This window comes from Candoia aspera, chromosome 2 (assembly GCF_035149785.1).
Source record: "Candoia aspera isolate rCanAsp1 chromosome 2, rCanAsp1.hap2, whole genome shotgun sequence".
NCBI classification, from domain to species: Eukaryota; Metazoa; Chordata; class Lepidosauria; order Squamata; family Boidae; genus Candoia; species Candoia aspera.
The window spans coordinates 75,664,191-75,688,609 of NC_086154.1; the positions used below are offsets into that span (position 1 = coordinate 75,664,191).

General features: G+C 39.1%; 1 protein-coding gene across 7 annotated transcripts in view; it reads right to left on the reverse strand.

Annotated features, from left to right (window-relative positions):
• Positions 1-1,747: 1,747 nt before the first annotated feature.
• The window catches only part of MYOT (myotilin), a 58,053-nt gene continuing 35,381 nt past the window's right edge, over positions 1,748-24,419 (reverse strand). Inside the window, exons 1-10 of one of the 7 annotated variants that reach the window (XM_063292269.1) lie at positions 20,543-20,669; positions 17,463-18,060; positions 14,699-14,855; positions 11,516-11,617; positions 7,575-7,621; positions 6,964-7,096; positions 4,514-4,721; positions 3,563-3,728; positions 2,610-2,743; positions 1,748-2,305 (exon numbers count right to left, since the gene is read on the reverse strand). In XM_063292269.1, the coding sequence (XP_063148339.1) occupies positions 2,130-2,305; positions 2,610-2,743; positions 3,563-3,728; positions 4,514-4,721; positions 6,964-7,096; positions 7,575-7,621; positions 11,516-11,617; positions 14,699-14,855; positions 17,463-17,893 (1,554 nt within the window). In that variant the 5' untranslated portion in view covers positions 17,894-18,060; positions 20,543-20,669 and the 3' untranslated portion in view covers positions 1,748-2,129. Of the gene's footprint in view, positions 2,306-2,609; positions 2,744-3,562; positions 3,729-4,513; positions 4,722-6,963; positions 7,097-7,574; positions 7,622-11,515; positions 11,618-14,698; positions 14,856-17,462; positions 18,061-20,542; positions 20,686-24,419 lie in introns of those variants that run through there. The other 6 variants (XM_063292271.1, XM_063292272.1, XM_063292270.1 and 3 more) reach the window with 6 other exon arrangements.

The window sequence follows — 24,419 nt, forward strand, 5'->3', positions numbered from 1 at the left end:
CGACCCAGCTGCATCGCTTTAGCTTTTAAGGAGAGGTCCTCCGTGCCGCTTTAGGGGCTGTGTTCCAGCCGCACCGTTGTGCAAAATACAGAAAATTAGATTAATGGGATAAACCACGATTAGGCCAATAGCCGAGGGTCCGGGAATACAGTACAGCCGGCGCGTTTTATAGCTGAACAGAGAAGTGAATCTTGTTGCTGCAGATTCAGTGTTCTTTCCATTTTTCTGTGGCATAGTGTTTGTATTTAAAAACATTTTGACTTGTATTATTATTCGAAGGGTACCCAGAAAGCTGTATCTGGGTATCAACATTCACTTGAAGTGCTGGGCTTCTGAAGTAGGCAGGGGACGTCAGGGAAAGGGCCTTTTTTTTCATCAAGAAGCAATCATAGCTTACTCTGTCGTGAGTTTAGGGCCACTTGCTATAGGTGGGCTGCAAAATCCCGTCAGGCGATGGCAGGTAAGGACACGAACTCTTGCCATCTACTGGCGGCCTGATTTTTTCAGCTCAGATTTGTTAGCGTTGCAGGAGTCTGCTGGTTCAAGCATAATGTGGCTCCTGTTCCTTCTTCAGAAACTAGATCAGGGTTTCTCAAGCAGGGTTTCTCTAGGGATTCCCTGGAAGATCACGGTTTAAAAATTATTTCAAATTCGGGCAACTTCACATTAAAGAGGCAATGCAGGTGGGCTGCAGTTTAGTTTAAGATTTAGTTTAAGAAACAATTCAAGAACACTGTTACTGCATATATGCAGGCCTAGACATGAAACAAATGTAAAAATTTTGTAACTTCTGGCTTATATTTGAGCCTGAATCTGCAGGCGTTCCCTAAGGCCTGAAAAATATTTCAAGAGCTCCTCCATGGTCAAAAGGTTGAGAAAAGCTGAATCAGATTATATACATTCTTAATCAGTAACAGGTTTTTTCCCCCTTGTATGTCTTTTAAGGTTTCTTTACATTACTCTTTTGGAATTATTGTCACAGCCTAGTTTTTTAATCTGTACAGTGCTTTTCACTGTAATTTTTGTAAAAATAGGAATACAATGCAAGTAACTATTTGGCCAATGCCCTCTCCCTTTATTAATAGAGATCTTCACATTTCTTGTAAATGTTGCGACTTGGCATAGGAATCCATTATAGATACAAGGGTGCTCTAGCTGAAAGCTCTCTAATTAGTTAAGAACCTCTTGATCTCCACATTAAACATTTAAGTAGAATTTTTAGCATTCCTGTTAGAATTTTCTTAGTAGACCTTGTTTGCTGCACCGCCCTAAGATGCAGCATTCGCTATTTCATGGGTTTTTCTGAGCAAAAAGTAGAGCACTTCTGTGTAGAGGGGAAGCCCAATTCATGAAACCCCCAATACAGTAAAAGAAATTGGTAGACCCTTTAAAGTTGCCCCCTAAAAAAACCTTCTTCCTTCTTAAATTTAAAGCACACAAACACGATTTTGATCATAATGCTCTTTTAGAACTGTTAAGATTCTTAAGAAAAATAGAGCTGCTGAGATCACGATAAAATTCTATTTTGCATTCTGGAAGTAACGAATGCCTTCAGGAAAGAAACACTGTTCATTTTATGATTATTCAAAGACAGGTGTGTGGATTTTTTAAAAAACCCAAACCTCATAGCTTTTTTTTAAAGGATCTTCATTACATCTATGTTCATTACATCTGTATTCTAAAATGAAGCAGATGGCAAATCTTTTATTTAAAACTTTATTTTCCCTGAACATAAAACTTTCATTAAAAACACCCAAATTTATATTTATTAATCAACCAGCAGAAATGTTTACATTGGGAGTGATATTAATGAAGCGGTAGAAATAATAACCTGGTGACTGAAACTAGATGCATTCAAAGAGTTTTTACTTTCTTCTTGAACTAGGCCCAGTTTCTTGGCCTTTAAACTCAGAAGTACAAACATTTGCTATTTCCTTCTGCTACAGCACACACATTAGTAAAAATTGATCACGGTAAAGCCACAACAGCAGGAATAGCAGGAGTTAAATTATAAATAAAAATATATTAAGCATGTTTGCTGGACAGTGCAATTGCCATTTAATTGAATCTATGCACTGTTTATTTAGTGACTGTTGCAGGGGCAATACGTATTTTCTTTGTGCTATTGATTAAAGTTCATCACTCTCAAAAAGTCCAGACTGTGCTGCCATACGCTGATATTCTCCTTCATCGGGAAAAAAAGCCTGTTTCACATTCACACCTTTCCCATTAAGCGCCAAATACTTGCTAAAAGTTGGTCGAACCTTCAGCGGCTTTGGATTTGGAAGTGGCTTGTACGTGTGAGCTGAAACAGATAATTAAAGAAAATTAATAGAGGCCATTTAAATTGCCTTGCAGAGGGAAGGAACCACAAGAGGCTGTAGCGCTAGAAGGCAAGTTCATATGTAACTCAGTCAGAATGAGTTTTATCGTGGCATCACCTGTGTTCTACTATGCCACCCTGTCCTTCTAACCCAGCCAGCTAAGCAGATCATCTGCAAACGTTCATGTGATTTAGCCAGGGAATGTAACTGGATGGATGTATATGCTAAGGATCAACCCAGGTATAAGGAAACATACATTCACATCAGCAGAGAAAAAACACTTACTAGCCACATCCAATCTGGCATGACACGTTGCCACCCCTGCCTCGTTGACCGCAGATACTGTGTACCAACCAGAATCTTTCTTATTTACACTGTGGAGCAGCAAGCAAACCTTCCCAGTGGCATCATGAAACATGCTAAAAAATGGAGGAAAAACAAAATTACCTTACCTGGACCTAACTAAACATTGCCACTCTTAATTAGATTTTAATACATGTATACAAATTCTCGTAAAGCATTTTTGGATGTTTCACTGTCCAATACATCTCTTTTATCACTGACTGCAGCCCAAGGACACTGTTCTATAGCCTCCTATTGAATAACTCAGTTCTCATGTTGCAGATCTGCCTTCGCCATCCCACATTCAACGATTTCCAATACTCTACGAATTCACGATATGCATGTGCCCCTCTGAATGAATACCTCTTCTCCATCATCACTACTGTGCACAAGGTATCTTCAGGCAGATATGCTCTCCCATGTGTTTGTGCAAAAGCTAGGGAAACCAAATCAACCAGCAGCAAAATTCTATTATCATCATTACTGCTGCTGTTATGCTCCATAATAAACATGAAGTACACAGGAAGGAGCTAGCAGCCATCATTTTAATTTGTTTATTGCCTAACCCCAAATGACTGGGCAGCTTATGCTTTAAAAAACAAGAATAAAATAAAGAAACTAAGTTTAAATTTTCATTTTAAAATTTCTTGATTTTAACAAGCTCTGCTTTCTAAACACTGACCACATTACTCTTGGTAGAGAAACCAGGATCAGACTCCGACATGTTGACTAGAGGATGCTGGATGGGGAGGCAGAGTGTAGAAAAAGTGGTGCTTATTAATAAGTTTACCTTGAATGTGTGGAACGTGATACTAACATCTGTTGTCCTTTAACTAGACTCTGCCACAGGGTACCATCTTCATTCCTAAAAGCAAATCCAGCAGAAAAGTCCTTACCTGATTCTATCTGTATTGAACTGTACCATTTCATTATTTCTTTTCCAGTAGATTTGTGGTGGGGGGATAGCAGACACTTGGCATTCGAGTCTGGCTGAATCCCCCTCATAAACCTTTGTGCTGTGTGCTTTAGAAATGAAAACTGGCGCTTTCCGATGTTCTTTTGCTGGAGATTTTAATAAAGAAACAGAAGGAGTCACATGGTTTTAAAAGACAAAAACTGAAAAGAAGCCACACATAATCATGAAATAGCAAAAGTGCATGCCGGTAAAAAAAAAAAAAAACCCATCATACTAAGGTAACTGACATTCACGTGACTGAAAATGACTCTGTTCTAAAGTTGAATAGTGGCTCCGTGTGTAGCCTGAGCTCCAAGTTATTTCAGCACAGGAGTCTACACTGCATATTAGATTTATGCCAGTGCTGGGTATGGTTCCAACATACATTGCAATGATGCTTACATCATCACTGAGAATAGAGCAGGAATAGATAACCTTTCAGACACTGCAAATCTTCAACTTCTAGCAGGCCCTGGTGAAATGGATGCTGGAGCAACAACCTGAGGGCTAGATTCTCCACCCTTAGAACTTATATCTTATACATAGCCCTCCACTCCTTATATTAGACCATACAGGTAGTCCTCATTTAGTGACTGAGTCATTTAGCGACCGTTTGCAGTTACAATGGTGATGAAAAAAGTAACTTTATGACCAGTCCTCATGAATGACCTTCACAGATCTGTAAAGCAAAGGAAAGTGGAAGTAAGATCAAGCACAGTTGCAGTTTCATTTAGTGACCGCTTTGCTTAATGACCAAGTTGCCAGTCCCAATTGTGGTAGCTAAATGAGGATTACCTGTATACATTGGAAACAACAACAACAATAAACTATACAGTATAGAATAATGTATCTGTTGAAGGAAAAAACATTTCTAAGCAAAGCCTTCTCATACCAATAACATCTAGTTTCACTGTAAAGGAAGCTTCTCCAGCACGATTATACGCCACACACTCCCACGTTCCTGCATCGTAGACCCGAACTACTTCGAAAATGAATGAGTGGAAGCCTTTTTCTGATACTATCATTTTATGAAAATCATCTGGGTGCACAAGTCTTCCATTTAGGTACCATGCCACATCTGGGGTTGGTAGCCCACTGACCTACAAAGGGAAAGAGAAGGAATTGAGGGGAGGATTATGTCCAAGAGCAAATGCACATGGAAGCACCCCACATTTCTTATTCCTTAAAATATTTCTTATTTTATAGTGCCATTTTATTCACACAACAATCCTCCAAGGAGTATTAGGCTAAGATCCAGTAAGCCTGGTGGGTAACTCTAAATTTAGTTGGCAATCAAATCCAACATTTGTTGCTCTAGCCTGAAGTTAGTGTGGGCATCCTTATCTGAAAAGAAAAAAACTCAAGTTGCACATCAGTATTTGGATTTTCCCATAGACCATGTTGCACTCATGCTGTTCCATAAATCCTCTTATCAGTTCAACTTTGTGTTATGATCTAAACGGGATTAGATGAGGAGATGGCAAGACAGCCTGTTCAATGGCCACATTTTTGGCTAGTTCAGCAAAAAAAAAAAAAAAAAAAAGCTTTATGTACGTTTGTCCATAAAATAGTTGAACTGAATGTTTCTGATTGACCGAGAATAAACCTATTATTTCTGGAAATTCATACACAATCACTTGCCCCATATATTCCAGGACCCTCTAGCACAGCTAGTGCCTTCCAGAACTGAAGGATTTCAACTCCCATCATGATGGAAGTCCAATACATGCAGGAATATACCAAGTAGGAAAAAGACTGATCGACTGAGAAGAGAGGTAGAACTGTTAGTCAAACACCACTTCGTTTATATGGTTTATATTATGGAGATTTGGACTTTTTTTACCAAAGAAGATTGCTTAGGTTTGGCAGCAGACCCACCCCCAATAAAATAAATGAATTAACTGTACACTGTTTGAGACAGCTTTAACAATTAAATAGGCAGTATAGTCATGCCTGGGGATGGCTACTGCCCTAAAACGCTCCTCCAATGCAAGAACTGAATTGGATCATAGCCATCCGGACTTTATTTTTTTCTATATTTATTAATTATTGTAATGGTATTTTATATAGAGTATTTTTATATATTTTAATTATTTATTGTTTTATTGACCATTCTGCTGTAAACCGCCCAGTGTCCCTCTGGTGGGAGGAGATGGGCGGTGACAAATTAGATAAATAAAAATCGCTTCTTGGCCTTTTGGCTAAGATCAAGGGTAGTGTGTGTGTGTAAATAAATAAATAAACTTAATATGATCTACAAAAAGGAGGTACTTAGCTAAACAGATAAGCTGACTTATGATTTAGGCAAAGTAACTGAAATGTCCTTGTAATTTGATGTTGGCTGATTTGAACTTCTAGTGCTTAATTAAAAAAGCAGAAAAACAGAATGATTTCTTTTTTTATAAAGAGGTATGCTCTACTGTGTAGTACATTGAAATGTAAATATGATACTACCTATATGAAAGAAACTGTATGGCCTAAAACTAGGACAAAAGGAACGATGTGTAAACATATGAGACCAGGCCGGAATATCTCTGTCACACCGCTTGCTCTGTTTAGTATAATGCCTGCGGGCTGGAAACCCTTTCAGATTTCTCATCCACTCGCAAACAAGGCTATATAAAAAAATCAGGGAAAAGAATATTGGCAGACTACTACTCATCTCTCAGGGCCATCTGCAGTGAAAGTCACTGGCTTCAAAATGGTGGGTGCAACCCTTTTTTTGCCTGCAAAACTTCTTCTTAACCTGTGTTGCACACGCTGCAGGCATTTAAAAAAGGCAGGACTTTACTCACCCAGTCACAATCACCATTGTGAAACCAGTGATTGCTGCTGTGGATGCCACCGCCAGCTCTCCCATTTGTGTGGTTACTAACCACAACACTAGAGCTATGATTATGCCCTACTCACAGCAGACGATATTCTGATCCAAGTATTGTACAGTTACAATTTTTAAAAAGAGTGCTTGTGACAATGGATGATTAACCTACTCAGGAAGGCTTTCAGCCATTATCCTACATCCCTCTTACTAAAATTCTATAATTAACTTATGAAATCTGGTACCAGAAGATCTGAGGGTCAGTAGTTTTAGAAGGCTTTAAAGAGAGATTATGCAGATTCAGGGAGAATGGAGAGAAGCTTAATCTGCTTTCTTAGTATCAGATGCCTGGGAAAAATATAGGATCTTCATGTCCCAAATGTGACCTTCTAAGACACAACTATTTTAATCCTGCTTGAAAGAGAATTCTGGATTCCAAAAACTTTAATCAAGCAAAAAAATTCTTAAAAACAATTCCAGTATCAATTGTGTCCCAAAAACACTTGGAACAATGCATTTATTACCTTGAAATCAATCCTACAGAATCTTCCTTCTTCAACTGTTATATCTTCAGGTACTTGCAAGAAACGTGGTTGAAAAAACTTTTCCTGAATTGAGTCTTGATCGCCCTTTTCTCCTCTTGAAGATGGCCTATTCCTATATTACAAATGAAACAGGCAATCAGGTGATTTCTAAATAATCTTCCTTCCCCACCCACCTTAAGCCACCCATGGTTAGTTCCACTGCATGGCAGCTCAATTATCATCTTCCCAGAACAAAATTATACTTCTAGCTTGCCCTTTCACTGTAACAATTACCAGAACGTGTGCCTGTTTCACAGATGAAAGCTCTTAGGTTTACGATATTAATGGTTTTCCCGTTAAATCAAACCAAACAGCATTTGTTATAAGAACTTGTTGTAAGAATTTGTCATCTTCTAAATGTCCAAATGATCTGAATCATGACTTTTAAGTGTGCTACTTAAACCTCATAATCTAACGGTGGTCAAGCCTTTTTAGTACATACAGCTTTATTTGTAATCCAGTCACTGTGTATAGTAGATCTAATATTTCACACAAAAAGTTTTCCTGCTTGCATAAAATGTAGCATCATAAAACATACCCACAGCCAGTACCTTACGTGTGGAGAAGGAACTTGCAGCCGTACACTTTCCAAGTTTTGCTGTTGAGAACAAGAAGAGGTAAGTTATCACTGCATTATCGTAACAGAGTTATGCAAAAAGGTCATAAACTGCAGATCTTCTGCTACTTAAACTTGCCAGGTAACTAATGATGCAATCACAGGCAGCTTTTATTATAGCATATAAAATATCCATCTTCTATATCAGCACAACTTCACTATCACATTAACACAGGAAGAACCTCAGTCATTTTTGTTGTGGAATATGGGTGGGAGGGTGCTGGAGTGCTCATGTGGTGTTGGTGGGCTTCCACCAGCCACTCTAAGACAGAATGTTGGGCTTGGCCTCGTCAGGAGAAGAACGTGTGCCCCACAGGATGATGCGGTTTCTTCCATAGCGCACAGCATTCTGGCAAACATTTGTCAGAAAAGGGAGGCTATTATTCCACTAAAATAAGACATAGGGGACACACTGTCCTTTAGCAGTGCAGGAATAGCAGTCGGGTCATTTTAATAGACTACTGGCAAGAGCACAGCATGGTGGACGCTCACAAAAGGGTTCCAATAGCAATCAACACATCTTAAACTGGAAAATATTTTCCTTGTTAGATCACAGCTACCTAAGCTTTCACAAAATATTATACAACGTGTAATGGCTATGTAACCTTTAAAAAAACCTATTTTTTTAGCTTAGATATTAAAATAATATCTTCACTGAGATATTATTTTAATATTCAGTTTCTGAAACAAACAATTAAACAGAAGCAATTCAAAGTATAATTTAGGCACAGTAATATTCTTACCATTATAGTGATGACAAGAACAGTTAAATATAGGAAGTGTAGTACAGACAGTTCTAGGAATGTGCATACCCATCGTAGTATGATATAAGCTATGTGACAAATTTTTCACATCTGCTGACTGCATTTTGGAATGCTGATTTTTGCAGTGCAGAAACGCTTTTCAGCAGACTAACTTCATCAAGCCTTTCATATGAATTGTAGCTATATGCTTTGCCCTTCAATTTGGCTATGACCTGATGAGATACTGGCTACCTTTTAAATAAATATATAATCACCAGCTACAATTTAAGTAGTCAACTTGAAATAATCCAGAGGCTGAATAAGCCTCAGAGGCAAAGGAATCACTAGAACTAAGAAGTTTAACTCCTTTGTCATTTCCTCCTTTCCCTGCTGATCACTTTTCCTTACTACAGCCCCTTTCCATATTTGCTATACAAATCAATGTGACAAGAATTATGTTTCTGAGACCTAACCACCCTCATTCCAATTTCATGGGGAAATGCATGCCCCCCTCAGCTCTTCCATCTATGTGTATGAAAAAGTATTGTTCTGATTTATGTAGGACATGCTGAGTCCCTGTGACTGCTTGGTTGCTCCCAACTCCAGCCTTAAGCATCTTGAACTTCTGACTTTGTGACTCCATGCCTTTTTGCTCTGTTCTCTTCCTATTTACCCCACTTTTGCCTCAAAAGCAAATGGGCTACTCTGGATTGCAATTTCCACAGTATGGGATCTTTTATGCAATCAGTGCAATTCTGTAAACAGGCGAGAGTTGCTAGTAGTGCTACTGGTTATACTACTCAACTCTGAATGGTATTAATAAGGTAATTGAAATAATAATACTGTAATGATGAAAATAGGAGCCTTGTGTGGCGCAGAGTGGTAGGCGGCAGTATTGCAACTGAAACTCCCCCCACGACCTGAGTTCAATCCCAGCGGAAGCTGGATTCTCTCTCAGGTAGCCAGCTCAAGTCGACTCAGCCTTCCATCCTTCCGAGGTCAGTAAAATGAGTACCCAGCTTGCTGGGGAAAGTGACGACTGGGGAAGGCCATGGCAAACCACCCCGATATAGTCTGCCAAGAAAACGTCGCGAAAGCGGCGTCCCCCCAAAGGGTCAGACATGACTCGGTGCTTGCACAGGGGACCTTTCACCTCACAATGATGAAAATAAAAGATGTTACTATGAAGACTTCCAGGTTCCTGTAAATCCCTTGATCTCTGTGTTTGATTTGCATATTCTAAGAATTGACAAAACTAAAGAAACTATAGACAGGAACATTTAAACAATAGTAAAACAAGCTACCAATAATTTATAAGATTCATTATGTTTTATTTTTATTTTTTGTTAGCTACTCTGACCATTAAAATATCTAAAGGGATTATTTCATTTGTACTTGATTAAATAGAAACAGTTTGGTGTAGTGGTTAGGGCACCAGGCTAGAAACCAGAAGAACCGGAGTTCTATTCCCTCCTTGGGCACAAAGCCGGCTGGGTGACCCTGGGCCAGTCACACTCTCTCAGCTGTAGGAACAAGGCAAGGGCAAACTACTTCCGAAATCTTGCCAAGAAAACTGCAGGGACTTCTCTAGGTAGTGGCCAGGAGTCAAGACTGACTTGAAAGCACCAAAGGGGGCAAAAAGGGCAAAGCTGCAGTACTCCTCTTCCTCACCCTTGCATGGCCTGTGTGCAGGCCACCTGATCTTCCTGATGCCTTTTATCCCTCCCCCCCCAATAGCTCCTGCTGACTCCAAATTCAAGCCTAGTATATCCAACGAGCCTGCCCGCCCTTGAATTTAAGGGTGATAGACATGTGGCAGCTAAGGGCAGGTGGAGAAAGGTAGGTGCTAAGAGATGGGGGAGAAGGGGAAGGTGGGTATGCTGCATTTGAATTCAAGAACAGGGGCAGTCCACTTATCCCTCCACTGATCCTCTCAGCATCTTCCTTTCCTTTCCCTACTTTCCTTTAGCCATCACTGTGACCTTGCCTTTCCCCCCATTCTTCCAATCCTACAACACATGTATCTGGAACAAACGTATTTTGAGTCCATGGCCTAACCAAACATATTTCAGGTCCATTTTTTTATGTTTTGGGCACAGACCACCCCAAAACAGCAGTTCCATGCATGGAACAGTTTATGCATGGTAAGTTTTGTGTGTCAGTTACATAAACCATAACAGAACAGTTCAGGATCAGTAAAAAGAATGGCTTCCTTCTCACATCATTCTAATTCCTCAGACAACTTGGAGGCAAATCCCACCTCATCCATGTTTTGCCTCGCCTATTATTTAAGTGTATACATTATGTTAATTTTTTAAAATTTTAATTTAGCACAATGTATCATCTCAGCCATTGTGGTTTTTAAACAATATAAACTGTATTATGAGTGCACCTGGTCTGTGTCTGTCTGTCTGTCTTTAATTAATTTGTCCCTGCCCATCTCCTCCCATCCGGGGACTCTGGGCGGTTTACAATATAATGATCGATTAAAACGACAAACATAAAGTAAAAATAAGGTATATAAATATAACATTACTCTTAATAAATAAATATAAAACTAAGAGTAAAAATAAGAATAAAAATAAAGTCCAGATGGCAGAAGAATCTAATACAGCCTGTATGAGGGAGGAGTGGTCTAAGATACCAGCCATCCCCATGTGGAACTATTCCCCTCTCCGCCCCAAGTGAGGGGGCAAAGCCAAGTCTTCAGGCTCCTCCAGAAGGCCAGGAGTGATGGGGCTAACCTCACCTCCAGGGGCAGCGTGTTCCACAGGGAGGGAGCTACTGCAGAGAAGGCCCGCTTCCTGGACCCCACCAAATGAAGTTCTCTTACAGACGGGGTCCGCAGCATGCCCTCTCTGCATGATCGGGTGGGACGGGCTGATGTAATGGGGAAGAGGCGGTCCCTCAGGTAACCTGAGTTATGACTTGTTCAACCTAACTATGACTTGTTCAACAAACTGTGATGTAGAATACTGTGTGAACTGAGCTACTGTCTTTCCATTCCCCATTCTCTAAGCTTCAAATACTGCATTCAGGAAAACTTCTGCTATGTCATATGGTTGACTATCAGGAACATCTTGGATTTCAGTTCTGTGTTTTGGTGAATAGGGGAAAATTAAGAAAGACTTACTTGTGTGTCCTGTGCATTTTGTTCATTCTGTGGTACAAACATAGATGCAGCATTCTCTGGTCCAAGTAACCTGCGAGCCATTCTCTCTTCGTAGCTTAAACGCTTATCAAAAGGAAAAGTGAACATGAACATTAAGGAAAATCAGTGACTGCTTAAATTTCCACTCTGTACTACAGAGCTCACTACAGGATTACCTGGGAATTACTCTTTTTTGATAGAAGTGAGTACTACAAACTATTGTTTTAATCACTACTGCTACAGATGTGAAAGCAGCATACTTTTACTAAAGGGATTCTCCAACTGAGTAGAAGCTAAACCTTCATGAAGCAACACTAAGGGAAAGAGGACAGTCAACAAAACATGCAGAGGATGCTTTTATCAGACTCCCTGAGGTTGATTTGAGGGGAACGCTTTGTGTTTTGTTAACCAATCAGCAGGATTCTTTGTCACATTTGCTACCATGTTGCTATTATAAATAACTCCTTGAAAAGGATCAAATTCTTGAAGCAGGTTCCATAGTTGCTTCCAGGTTGGCTCCACCACCGCAACTCCTGCAACCCTATGCTCCTCTTTGGATTAAGTAAGATTAAGACTAATGGAATGCAACCCTATTATTCCTCCAAGAAAAGTAATATATGATGCACCATGAAGGCTGCCAGCTTGCATTAAATTGAAGGAAAAATCCTGGGGAAAAAAAGACCTTTAGCTGATAAATAAGTTGTTTCCAGACTGAATAACAACAAATGGAGATGATGTAAGGTCAATAAAGTTTATTTTTGTCCATAAACTGTTTTTCTCACAGAGGAATGACCTAGGCTGACCTAGAGGAAAAGGAGTTTGTATCACTCCCTTATGCTTCTACAACTGGACAACATACTTGTGTTCCAGTAAAAGAGAAATGTGATTTAAAATATATGCATACACTATATGTACAGACTGTATAGCAGGAGAGCACAGGCTACACCTCCCTTCTCCCCCCTTCACCCCACAAGCAGTTGTTGTGGCATCCGGAGTTCCTCTAAAAGTGGCTAACAAATGGTCATTGTTAACATGACGAGAGAACAAAACTATTAAATACATAGAGGGTGATTATTAATGGTGCTGAATAGTTTTGTTTTGCCTCAACCTCCCCCTTTTACCAGGCACATCACCAAAAGAACTTATGTATTTTTCTGCTCTGAAGAGAGACTGCAAACCCCTTCTGTAAGCCAAGGTATCATAATTTGATGACATGCAGGACGCTCATCTCAGTCAGTGGAAGCTACTGCAACATTCTGATTAAGACTATTGTGTTACTGCATCTTCTTCTATGAAGTCAGTACAGTATAGGGTATCTTACTGATAACTGCCTCTCATTCTTCCACCCACGGAGACAGCAATAGACTTCCGGTATACTGAGAAACCCTCTCCTCTCTGTTCTTGATCCCATTCCCTGAGCAAACCGATATGGCCCCAAGCGCTTGGATCTGCCCTCCTTACTAAAACAAACACTAATTCAGGTTTTGGAGTTGTTGGTGGGTTTCTACTGGTTGCTTTAAAATGCTTACATCTTGCTAAAAGGATAGCTACACAATCCAAGTGCCATGTGTGACTTTATGTACTAAGAGCACTTTCATATGGTGATTTCTCAGTTCTCCGCATCCAGCAGCTAAACCAATTTATTTTCAGCTCAGCTGCAGCCTATTTGAATGTACGGTAAAACATGATTTCTAACAACTCTTGGTTTATCCCACTTCCCAGGTTTCAGTCACCCAAGCAGGTTTCTCTCAAAAAGCAGAGGGCTTAATGGATTTTCAGCTCCCCTTAGAAACTGCCTAAATTCTTTCCAATATGATCAAACAAATGCACACAATGTGAAAAAAAAGGACATGAATGGGGCATTGGTACTGCAAGCCATTTCTTTTAATTTCCTTTTGCCTGCAGTTGGGGGGGGCAAGAAGATTTTTGTACAGCAGGACCTGTAGCAGCTTGGATGGGGCAAGATTCAACTACATACTTTGCTTCTTGCACTTTGCTTGATTTTGGCTTATGTGTTAAATGAACCTAGCTATTGCTTGTGGCTTAAGGATTAGCATGTTGAGTGAACCCAGCCTGTTGTGATTTATTAAATAAACCATGGTTAATCAAACAGTTGCTTAATATAGTGCTAAACCTAATCACAATTCTAGAGGCTAGGAAGGTGCCTCTCTTAAGCTGGTAATTGTTGCCTGATGAATGAATAAAGCATTACATTAAATTCCCATATCTACACCTATATAAAAAAAAACCATTAACTCACTTGGACTAGATTTAGTCTTGATAACACATGGAAGGAAACTTAAGAGTAATACAAATCTGTTACGGTTTTATCCATAATGAAACGTGTAAGATGGACTGAGTGCAATAGCACTCTTAGACAGATGAGAGTGACATTAACTATGCATAAAAAACAGCATAGGGACGCTGCCAATTTCTACCACTCTAAAATCTAATTCAATTTCCAGGATGTCCTTGCCATATTATATGCCTTTTCCCCAACTGCCCACCTCTTCCTTGGTGGCTCCCTGGAAAACAGGGTAATGATATCAGAACACATACATAAATTGCTGTGGTCATTCATAAAGGGAAAATGGTGGGCATGCAACACATGATGGTTATTTTCAGCTTTACCCCTATGCTATTTGTAATTAATTGTCCCCTATTTTCTTTCACAACTGGCTGATCAGAAGGGATCCATTATTATCAAAAGTTTGAACTGATTTCTTAGATATGTTTCCCCTTGGACAATGTCCAGTTATACATTCCCAGACTACATCTGTAAGTGGCATTTGATCAAGATGTAAGCAGTGGTGAGCCAGGAAATAATTCATGCCAAGACGCATGAATGAGAAATGTTCTAATACTGCCAGGGCTCAACAGTCTCTGAAATACAGAGATCCAGCATTATCCCAATTCTGAACTCAGTATATACAATACTGAATATACCGCTTAATCAATCCTGAGGGTGGGTCATCTTGTTGGGCACTGAACAGTGTAAGTAGCAATTTCAAGATACAGATGTTTCCTAAATGCATATATTTCAGAATTGGGTTTTAGCTAAATTAATTAGTATATGGAAGCACGGAAAGAAAATTCAGAGTAATTCAGCTTAAATAGTAATTTCCTAGCTTCCCTTTCAGATATATTCTCTGTTCATTGTCTTACTTGGTTCCCGTTATGCAGAAGGTTATCTTTACATCGTAGTTTCCTTTCCAAGTCTTGAATGAGGGCGTCTTTCGTTCCTTGTATCTCTTTGTCGGAAGACTTTGGTACTTGTTTAAGGCTACCGGTTTGCGGCTTGTACATAGGCTTCGAATAACTGCTAATTTAAGGAAAAGAAGGGTGATCTTGTAATTATTAAATAGAGCTGAATATAAAAGACATCGTATTGAAGGTAACTCCATTAGAAGTTTATATCGCAGCTGATGTGCAAGGAAACCCCTTCAGTGCCATGTGCATGGGGTCTGCGATATGCCGCATATCATGAAAAAATAAGAGGAGAAGAGGAGAAACATACATGACTACTAGGCTGTAGAACCCTAACTGGTCCGTCAATCATTTTCTGTGGGATCTTTCAGCTGAGGTTATAAAATACAAAGTCTGAGAAACACAGTATGATGCTTCATTGGAAATATTACTTATGTTCAATTGCTTTTGAAGACCAAGAATAACCCTTTATGGGGAAAAAAAGCAAAATGAGATGTTTGGTCATAGTTCTTGCTGTCAAACAACAAAATAAAAGTTTCCTTTCCCCTTTAAAAAGTCTGCCGTGCTGAGAGTTGGTGAAGAAATTTATAGTAAGTCAGTAGGGCAGCTATGAGAATCACTGCATCCAAAGCTTACTTTGCTCTGAACTACCCCCAGAATGCCCTTAGCATAGTGATATGTTTGCTAGCGCAGGCAGAATCTTCCACTTGATTCTAACCTTTTCAAGCAATGGACGTCAGGGGAGAACTGTGCTCTCAAATCTTCATCATCTGTTTAATACTCTATGTACAAAAATTAAGCATTGCCCAATCTATATTCATCTCCAAGCCTTAATGAAGCTAGCAATTTTAGTTCATTTCTTGTTGGCAATTAATTTGCTTTTATGCACCTATAGCGTATCGTTAAGAATGATTAGTTCTAACAGCAGCTTGATAATATAATCCCATATTTGTTTGCTACTATGTAATGTCAAATTTACCATCATCTCGTTTGTTTACTCATAATCAATTCCCTTATCAATTTACTTAATTAACTCTCACTGATTGTAATGGGGCTTAATTCCAGGTAAGATCATGATCCCATCTTGTAGATTAATTAGGGTGTCTCACCTCACAAGATGATTTTTTAAAAATTTAACTACTGAAATGTAACAATTTTATTTTTAAAAAAATCTATTTTATTTTCGCCTCACAAGTTGTTGTTGAGCTCAACGGCTAAATGTTTAATAATTCCAGAACGAAAACTTTATTGAAAAATAATTCATTTTTAATGTATTATGGTACGTAGTTCAGGAATGTATAATCCTTGTATGCAAATTATCTAAAAAACATTACAGATGGCACTGCTATTCCCAAGTTACTTTTTTATTGGTCCTGTTATTACTAGGAAACATTCCTCTTTGTCTTGGACCTTTGTGCCTTCAGATTTTTATGCAGAATATAGATGCCACTTCTTTGCATACATAAAGATTTGTGGGTAGGTAACACCTGAACATTTTGTGCTCTATGAGAAATTGGGGAGCTGTCACTTATTTTCAGAAAACTGTATACCAATCCAATGTTTACTCAGCTCCTTTTTCAAGAAAGCTGACTTTTTTGACATTTGTAACATTCTAAAGAAGGAGAAAAACCCTTTATTCTTCCATTTTTCAGGGTAAGATTCATTATACAGTGGCAAAAGCATAGTGAAGAGGAGGCAGGACCTAGCCTTCACTGATATCCGATGTATTGTCCATTCAGGGCTGGACTGTACCCAACTATGCCATTTGTTCCGGGTCAGCTGCTTAGTGCCTGGATAAACAGAACTGAAGCAGGAAATGCACTAAGGAGAAGATTCACTAAAACTGAATTCCTAAATGGACTTAAACTGCTTCTGTCAGATGTGTTGAGCTACAGTTCATCCTAGCCAGAATGGCTGAAGATGACAGCAGCAACTGTAATCCAACTCATCTGGTTTTGAAAAGGCTATACTAGTGAACATACTCAACAAAACAGTAGCATTTGCACAACAAGCATACCCATAGTTATCCTAATCATGGTTTACTCAATTAACCCAATTTTCTGGGTTCACATGATACATGGGCTGGATTTCCACAACACACTAAGCTAAAATATGGCTGACTGTGCAGTGTACTGAACCAGATTAAACACATCTAGTGACACATGTAAAACCTTCCACAGTAAATGGGGTTTACTCCCAAATAAGATTCCCTGAATTATTTGATGGAGTTGTTCTAAACCTAATGGAACTATGTATTATACCCAGGATAAAAACAAAGGAGAAATCAATAATTAAAAACTAGAATGAACAGTAATTTGTCTCAAAAGAAATCTGTTCTTTTCCTTAAATAAATCCTTCATAATTTTTATTACTGTCAACTAGACTAGTGCATCTTTCTCCACAATTAGATTTCATTTTCATTATCCTCGTTTAAACAGGATAGAATTCTGCCCATATTTTTATTTTTCAGCCACCTCTGCTTCCATGGAACTGTGGAAACTTCCATACCGCCTATCCTGCGCAAATTAGCGTTTGGAACAAAACATTCTTTCCACAATGAACAGCAGTTATACAGTTTCCATTCCTGGGTTCTCCCTTCTAGTTCCTATCCCTGCATTCCACACTTACACGGAGTACAGCTCACTCGTAACAGGAACACCGCACTCAGGGTTTCAAGAATGCACCTACACACCGTTCAAAGCAAGGGAAAGAGCATACTTACTTTGAGTCCACTGAGGAAGGACCATGGCTATTATTATAATCAAAGTGAGAGGGTAACACAGAACAAAGGAAGGCTGCAGGGGACTGGTTATGCATGGATGAAATTCTCTGCCCAGATGATGAGCTAGCAGGAGACTGTGCAGATGCGGGTGTTACGGGAAATGAAGCGCTATATGAAGGCGAAGAGAGTGAGATTGGCGAGCTCAGCGATGAAGAGGAAGTAACTTTCTTCTCATTGGGATTACAAGGCTGGATTAAAATGGAAGACTGCTTGGTTTGCCTGCTTGGAAGCGTAGCAGAGGTCTCTGATCCTGGAGGCTGTGGCTTCCCTTGACATATATTTTGAGACTGGATAAAGTGTTTTGGACGCTCATAATTAAACATGCTGGGTTGATACATAGAGGACACAGACGGGAGATTACGGACACTCATGGGGAAGCTTTCACAGTTGTCCTGTGTTTTAGAAGGTGAAAATAGGCTTTGGGTTGGTGGTTGAAAAGAATGAGACGATTTTGTTTTGTGGCCTTTCTTGGCTGGGATCCTAGGTAGGACAGAATCCCTGCCTCAGCAAAGAGTAGCTGTCTTGATGATGACAATCCCTTTAGGAAAACAATGCAAATAAGAATAGAAATAAATGGGCATGCTACAAGATTATATAGACAATCAAATTAGGAGGGAACCAATGGAGAAATGTTAACATTATCCAGTTCTCTCAGGAACAAGACGTTTTGTACCTAAAGCATCTTTGAAAATTGCCTGCCTTATCTTTTTTCTCCCATATTAATTCTTTATTTGAACAGTTTCCTCACAAATTAATTCAATGTTCAAACATGCTGAAATAACCTATGAATACTGATAGGCACTTAAAAGTTGTCAATGTATAGTGGTATTTTAATACCCACCCTCCCCATATGCAGAATCTGTAATTTATTTTTATAATGCCTTTCATTGCAAAAAAAAACCCCCACCCTCTCATGCAAACTGCATGGCAATTAAACACATACTAAGCTCTTTCTCTGAAATCAGTGGAGAGCAATACACTATTTTTTGCAAAAATATACCTCTAGTTATTATTTAAAGACACAACACTCATCTAAGGGCTTAATGCAGTCTTTACTACTCAGGACTTTTAAAACCACGTAAAGCCTTTCTACAGCAAATGAGTAGAAATTAACATTATAAATGGCTATTGGATTATATCAGTGCACCTCACCTAAAACAATGTATTCAAATAAAAAATTATGCAGTACCAATACATTACGACAAAGATGAAAGTAACACGTTCCTCACTTATATACTGCTAGGCTTCCATTAACCAAGCAAAATTCAAGTTCCAACTAAACAAACCCTGTTTATAATCCCTGAGATCAATAAGGTGAACATGTTTATCCTTCTCTGGGCTATGCTCAAATTATTATTCCTTACAATGGAAAATATACATATAATTCTAACCAGATCTTAGTACTAAAGATCTGCCAAATTATATCTCAATATAATGACCAATATTTATAATGACCAACTATTATAGTATTTTTGAAAACTAATGAGAAACAGTATGAAGCAGATTTTTTAATTAAAATAAAGTACAAGGATAAAGTTCATCTAGAAAATTATTTTCACGCTTTTTTTGTCTAGACAAACAGTATTTTGCTTCAATCAAGATTAAAAGAATCTGTAAATGATATATAGTTTACAGATATAGTTAGCAAGAAATCTGGCTGTAAGTGCAGTAATTTTAGTTACTGTGTTCACTGAACATGTTGATACATCTTGATTGCTACCACAGGTGCATGTCAAGACATTTTTCACAAATCCCCCACACTTTAGTGTGCAGTTATTGCAAACTGTAAATGAATTATATCAGAAGTTAATTTTTTTTAACATATAATTAAATGTTCAGTTAATTTGAACAAAAAAGTTAATAGCGCAAAAACCCAGCTGTGTGGCAAATTTCTCTCTCACTACAGGAAACTACAGACTTACTTTTAAAAAAATGCAAAGAGGCTTGGGGGAAAAGCAGGTTGAGGAGAAATGGCAGTAGAAAAAGTGGCTATCCCTTTCCTTCCCACTCAAAATCACTCCAACACCTCTTTTTCCTCTGCAGAATTTCTTATCAGCTGTTTTGCTACTATATATGTATACAGTATATTGCCTTCCTTTCATAGGAAGAACCTAAACTAGGTTCCATGAGGTCATGCATTCCTCAGACAGATCAAATTATTCAGTTTTTTTAAACGTAAGATTAAAGAAGCCCTTCATTTTGAATTTTCATATAATACTTACAATACTTATAATTAGTATAATAATACTTCAGTCAAGTATTATTATCGTATACTTACATTTCTTATATTATTATATATAATAATACTTCGGTCAAGTATTATTACCATATACTTATATTTCTAGGTTAATCATGAAACAAAAGCAGCAACTGGTACAACCCAGAACATTCAGGAAAGTGAGACTAAGACACTTGAATCAGCTTCAAATGAGCGCGAAGAACAGCTTGTATATTTTAATATTGACCCCCCTCTTTAAGTAAAAGCCCGCCACTACAGTATTTTCACGTGAAGCTCGTAAAAAGCCTCCCGTCCCCCAAACAAGCCGATCCACACAGATTACCACATTGGTAATCTAATGAGTCTTTACAGGAGACATGCAACATTCCAAACACGTACCACGAATGTCTGTAAGCGTTTCCTGCGTAATTTATCCTGAAATGCAGATTTTCGCCACAACCTGGTGCAACGACTAACATACTTCTTAGAATTCAATCTTCGGCGCCTCGGCTGCTCTGGCCCGACCACGCTCCTCCGTTCACTCGGCCAAATGTCCCGAGTGAGCCTTACACTACCACCCACGCGGGCCAGGTTCGCAGCAGCAGCTGCTGCTTCTGGGCTACCTCGGGGCGCCTCATTCGAGCCCTCCCGGACCGCAGCGCGCGCAGGCCACCACCTGCGCCCCTTTAAGGAAGTCTGTTCTGCCACAGCACACTGTGCTCGCATTGGAAGTACAAATCCTGAAAGATGAATTGCAGCGGGGTGAGTCAAGCCGGGAGAGGAAGATCAAAGAGGCACTTACCTGTAAGCAAAGGAAGGGATCACCTGAGGGCCTGTAAAGCAGCGTTGTGGGGAGAAACTAGCCATTCACTAACACAGACTATAATCATAGTACCTCTCTACTTAGTTTTAATAAGAGCACGGACGACTGTCCCTTGCCAAATAATGACATCGGAGGTATTCGCTTGTCCAGTTACCCGGCTAAGTTGTCAAAATAAGAGCACCCCTCCCCTCTCCGCCCCGCCCGACTGCCCAAACTAGCGCCCGCGCGAAAGAGACGCGCTTGGCTGCTGAAAGAACGGCAGCGCGCTCCTTATCCTTGCCTGTATTCAGAAACGCGCAGCGAAATGAGAGGGATTTCCAGATAAACAGGCAACTCGGTAACCAAGACTGTTCAGTTTCAGTTCAGTGAGGCTCTTTAGGCTAAAAAAGGGGTTGCAAACTGAGCTACTCTTGAAACTCTCGGTCGGGCGCCTGTAGAAGCAGCGAGACGGGGCAGGGGAGGAAAGCAAAATAGAACGGTCCGGATCTAGCTACTCAAATGCTGTAAAAAGGCCATTTTCGGGCAGTTGTCTGCTTTGGCGGGGAACCTCTAAAGGCTTTATTCCAACACATATATAAAGATTGTCGCCGCTGGCAGCGCTTTGAATCCACCGATTGCGGCTACAGTCCAGGGCATTTCTCTGCCTCCACTGGAGAAAAATGCTGCTGCTGACTTCATTCGAGACCACGATTTTGATCCACAAGCTCGCAAGCCGCTACCCATTAGAGCGTTGTTTCTCAACCTAGGCAACTTTAAGATGTGTGGACTTCACACATGGCTGGGGAATTCTGGGAGTTGAAGTCCACACATCTTAAAGTTGCCTAGGTTGAGAAACACTGCATTAGAGTAATTGTGCTCTCTATTAGAGAGACAGCGGTAAGGAGATAATGCTGCGGAGGTGGGCATGCGCGCGAAGCGGCTGCGTGGTTAGGAAACGTGCAGAGGAACGGAGTTTATTGCACCTGCTTAGTGGCATGAACGCGCGAAGGAGGGAAATAAGAGTTTAGAGGCGTACAGTAAGCGGCAAAAAGTAGGATTCGCCTATCTCTGGAAAAGTACAGCCTCCTTAGAGTTGCTTTCAGGGACGCAAAAAAGAAACCTCATTCCAGCCGAGGGGACTTTGATTCTGAAGCAAACGCAAGCAGCACTTCTAGAGCGCACGATCAAATTTCTCTATTTCCAACTGGCCTGCTAGCGCTCCTTTTGTTCAAGTCCCCTCCGTTTTAACTCTCTTGGAAAGAAGGCAGCTAGCTGGTGGATAACTACTCAGTAAGTAGTTACCAACAGACCACAGCCCTGAGGAAGAAAAGAATATAGTGCCCAGTACTCTAATTCACACCACCATCGTTAAATGTTCAAAGAAAGATTGATTCTTTCAGTTATCTAGTCCAGGATATGCCAGACAGTTTTTATATTTATTATTTATATTTCAAACTTAAGTCACTGCCCATCTCACTCTAAGAGCAACTCTGGGCTGGTAGTATACACTACAGTACTGACCTAGGTCTTTTTTCCTCCCAGAGTAAACCTATTGTAAGCTATTAGTCAAATCTTCCTTCTCCAAATTATTATCCTTCAGACATTTAATATTGTACTTCCCATCTTCTGCCAAACTAGAGCTGTCATCCAACACAGCCTGGGGAAGGATATATTCATTTTTAGGTCAACCTGTTTTCCATCTTTCACAGAGGTAGTTGTGTTAGACTACAAGACTTTGGTGTCATCTTTTCCTATAACTCATAAGTTTGTCTTCAAAACTCCTCAAGGCTGTTTCCACTTTCCAACATAGGATAATACACTAGGAACAGCTAAGAACATTTTTATAAAAAATGCTAAGGCTTTCAAGCTTGTGATGCATTTTGTGGATTTTTTCATATAAATATATTTATTCAGTTTTAATTGTATTTATTAGCTTTGTATCCTGCCTTGATTTGTACAACTGAAGGCAGTGAACATAATGTTGCCTCCTCCTATTTACATTTATGTATTTTTTTAAAAAAAATAGCATGCCACCCTTCAAAGACAGATTTTCCCAGGCGGTTTACAAAACACACAACATAATAAACCAATCCAATATATAATAAAACATAATACTTGAAGTATATAACATTAAAATAATAAAAACCCAGATAAAGTTCCTGGTTAGTAACATATTAAAAATGAACTCCAGGATTAAAATGCCTGGGAAAATACTATAAAGACATCTTTGGTATTGAAAAGGGACTAAAGGCATAGCTCAAAGGAATGAGCCACTTACCACACCTCAGACGAGGAAAGAATTCAGTGGATCAGTGCCTCTGAAGATGATTTCTGGTAATGACTAGCAACCTCCAGGAAGAAGGGTTCCTACAGGTAGTACAGTTCCAGACTGTGAAAGGCCTTACAGATTAATACCACCACCATGAATTTGGACCAGAAACAAAATGGGAACCAGTGAATATTAGATAGATCAATTAAATGCTGTCAAGTCAATGTTGACTTTTAGAGACCATATAGTAGATAGAATCTCTCCAGAATTATCTGTCTTCAGCTTGGCCTCTCCCAGTGGTGCATTCATTGTTATCCTAATCCATTCACTTGGGCATTGGCTTCCCTCTTTCTCTTTTTCTATCAACTTTTTCCCCAGTGTTACGGACTTCTCAGGGGAATTGGTTCTCTGCATGATATCTCCAAAATATAATAAGTCAGAGCCCAGTCACTAGTGATTCAAGTGAGAATTCTACCTTGATTTCTTTTGTGACTCATTGGTTTGTTTTCCAGGCTGTCCATGGTATCTGTAAAAGTCTCATTCCAGCACCAAAGTTCAGATGCATCATTCCAAGTCCAACTTTCACAACCATAGAGTGTCGCAGGAAAAACCATTGCCTGAATAATGCTAATTGGTGTAGATTCATCACAGCATTTGAATATTCTTTTAAAGGTCTTAACTGCAGTCATACTAATGGCTAGTTAGCATATATCTTGACTGTTGGATCCTTTGCTGTTGATCAATCCTAAAAGGCAGAAGCTATCCTCCACTTCAGTGTCTTCATATCATTTCTGGAATTGGTTGTTATATCTGCTCTCATTAGTTTAGTCTTCTTTACACTTATTTGTAGTACTGTTTTTTCCACTATGAAGATTGTCTCAGACTGGAAAAATATGTTTGTAATTTCTGACATATCCTACTCTTTGGGACAGTATGGTGGAGATTATAAGGATGGTTTCTAATAATATTTGAATATATTAAAATCAATAAACCTAGAACTCTTTCAAAATAATAAACAAAATGAATAAATAAAAAAGAACAAGCAGATATTAATCAAACAAGCAGATACTAGGCAAAACAATTCCTAGGCTTAATTATAATCAAAGGCTGCTTACTATGGGGTTTTACAAACTGGGTTCCTTGAGGACTTGAATGGGTTCTGTGAGACTAAAAAAAACAAGATATGTAATGTTTCCTTGTTTGTTTAATGCATATATGGATACATGTTTAAATAATTATAAATAATTACAGGTATGTATGTATATTAATGTATGTATTTCTGTATGCAAATGATACTATGTTTTTCTGCTGAGAATCTGAATGATTTGCAGTGAACATTAGATAAATGGTATTATGCAGCAAAGAATGTGGATTTGAAAGTTAATGTATTGGAGATCAAGATAAGAAGGTATGGATTGAATAATTGCAACTTAAACATAAATGGCAACAAATTAAGACAGCTAGATGAATTTGCACACTTTAGAAAGTTTACTAAATATGGGGAAATGGATGGAGAAATTATAAAACATGAAAATGCTGGTAGTAAGTATAGTAGGTAGTCTATGTTGTTTCGTCAGGAAAGCATCAAAGAACCAAAAATGGAGATGT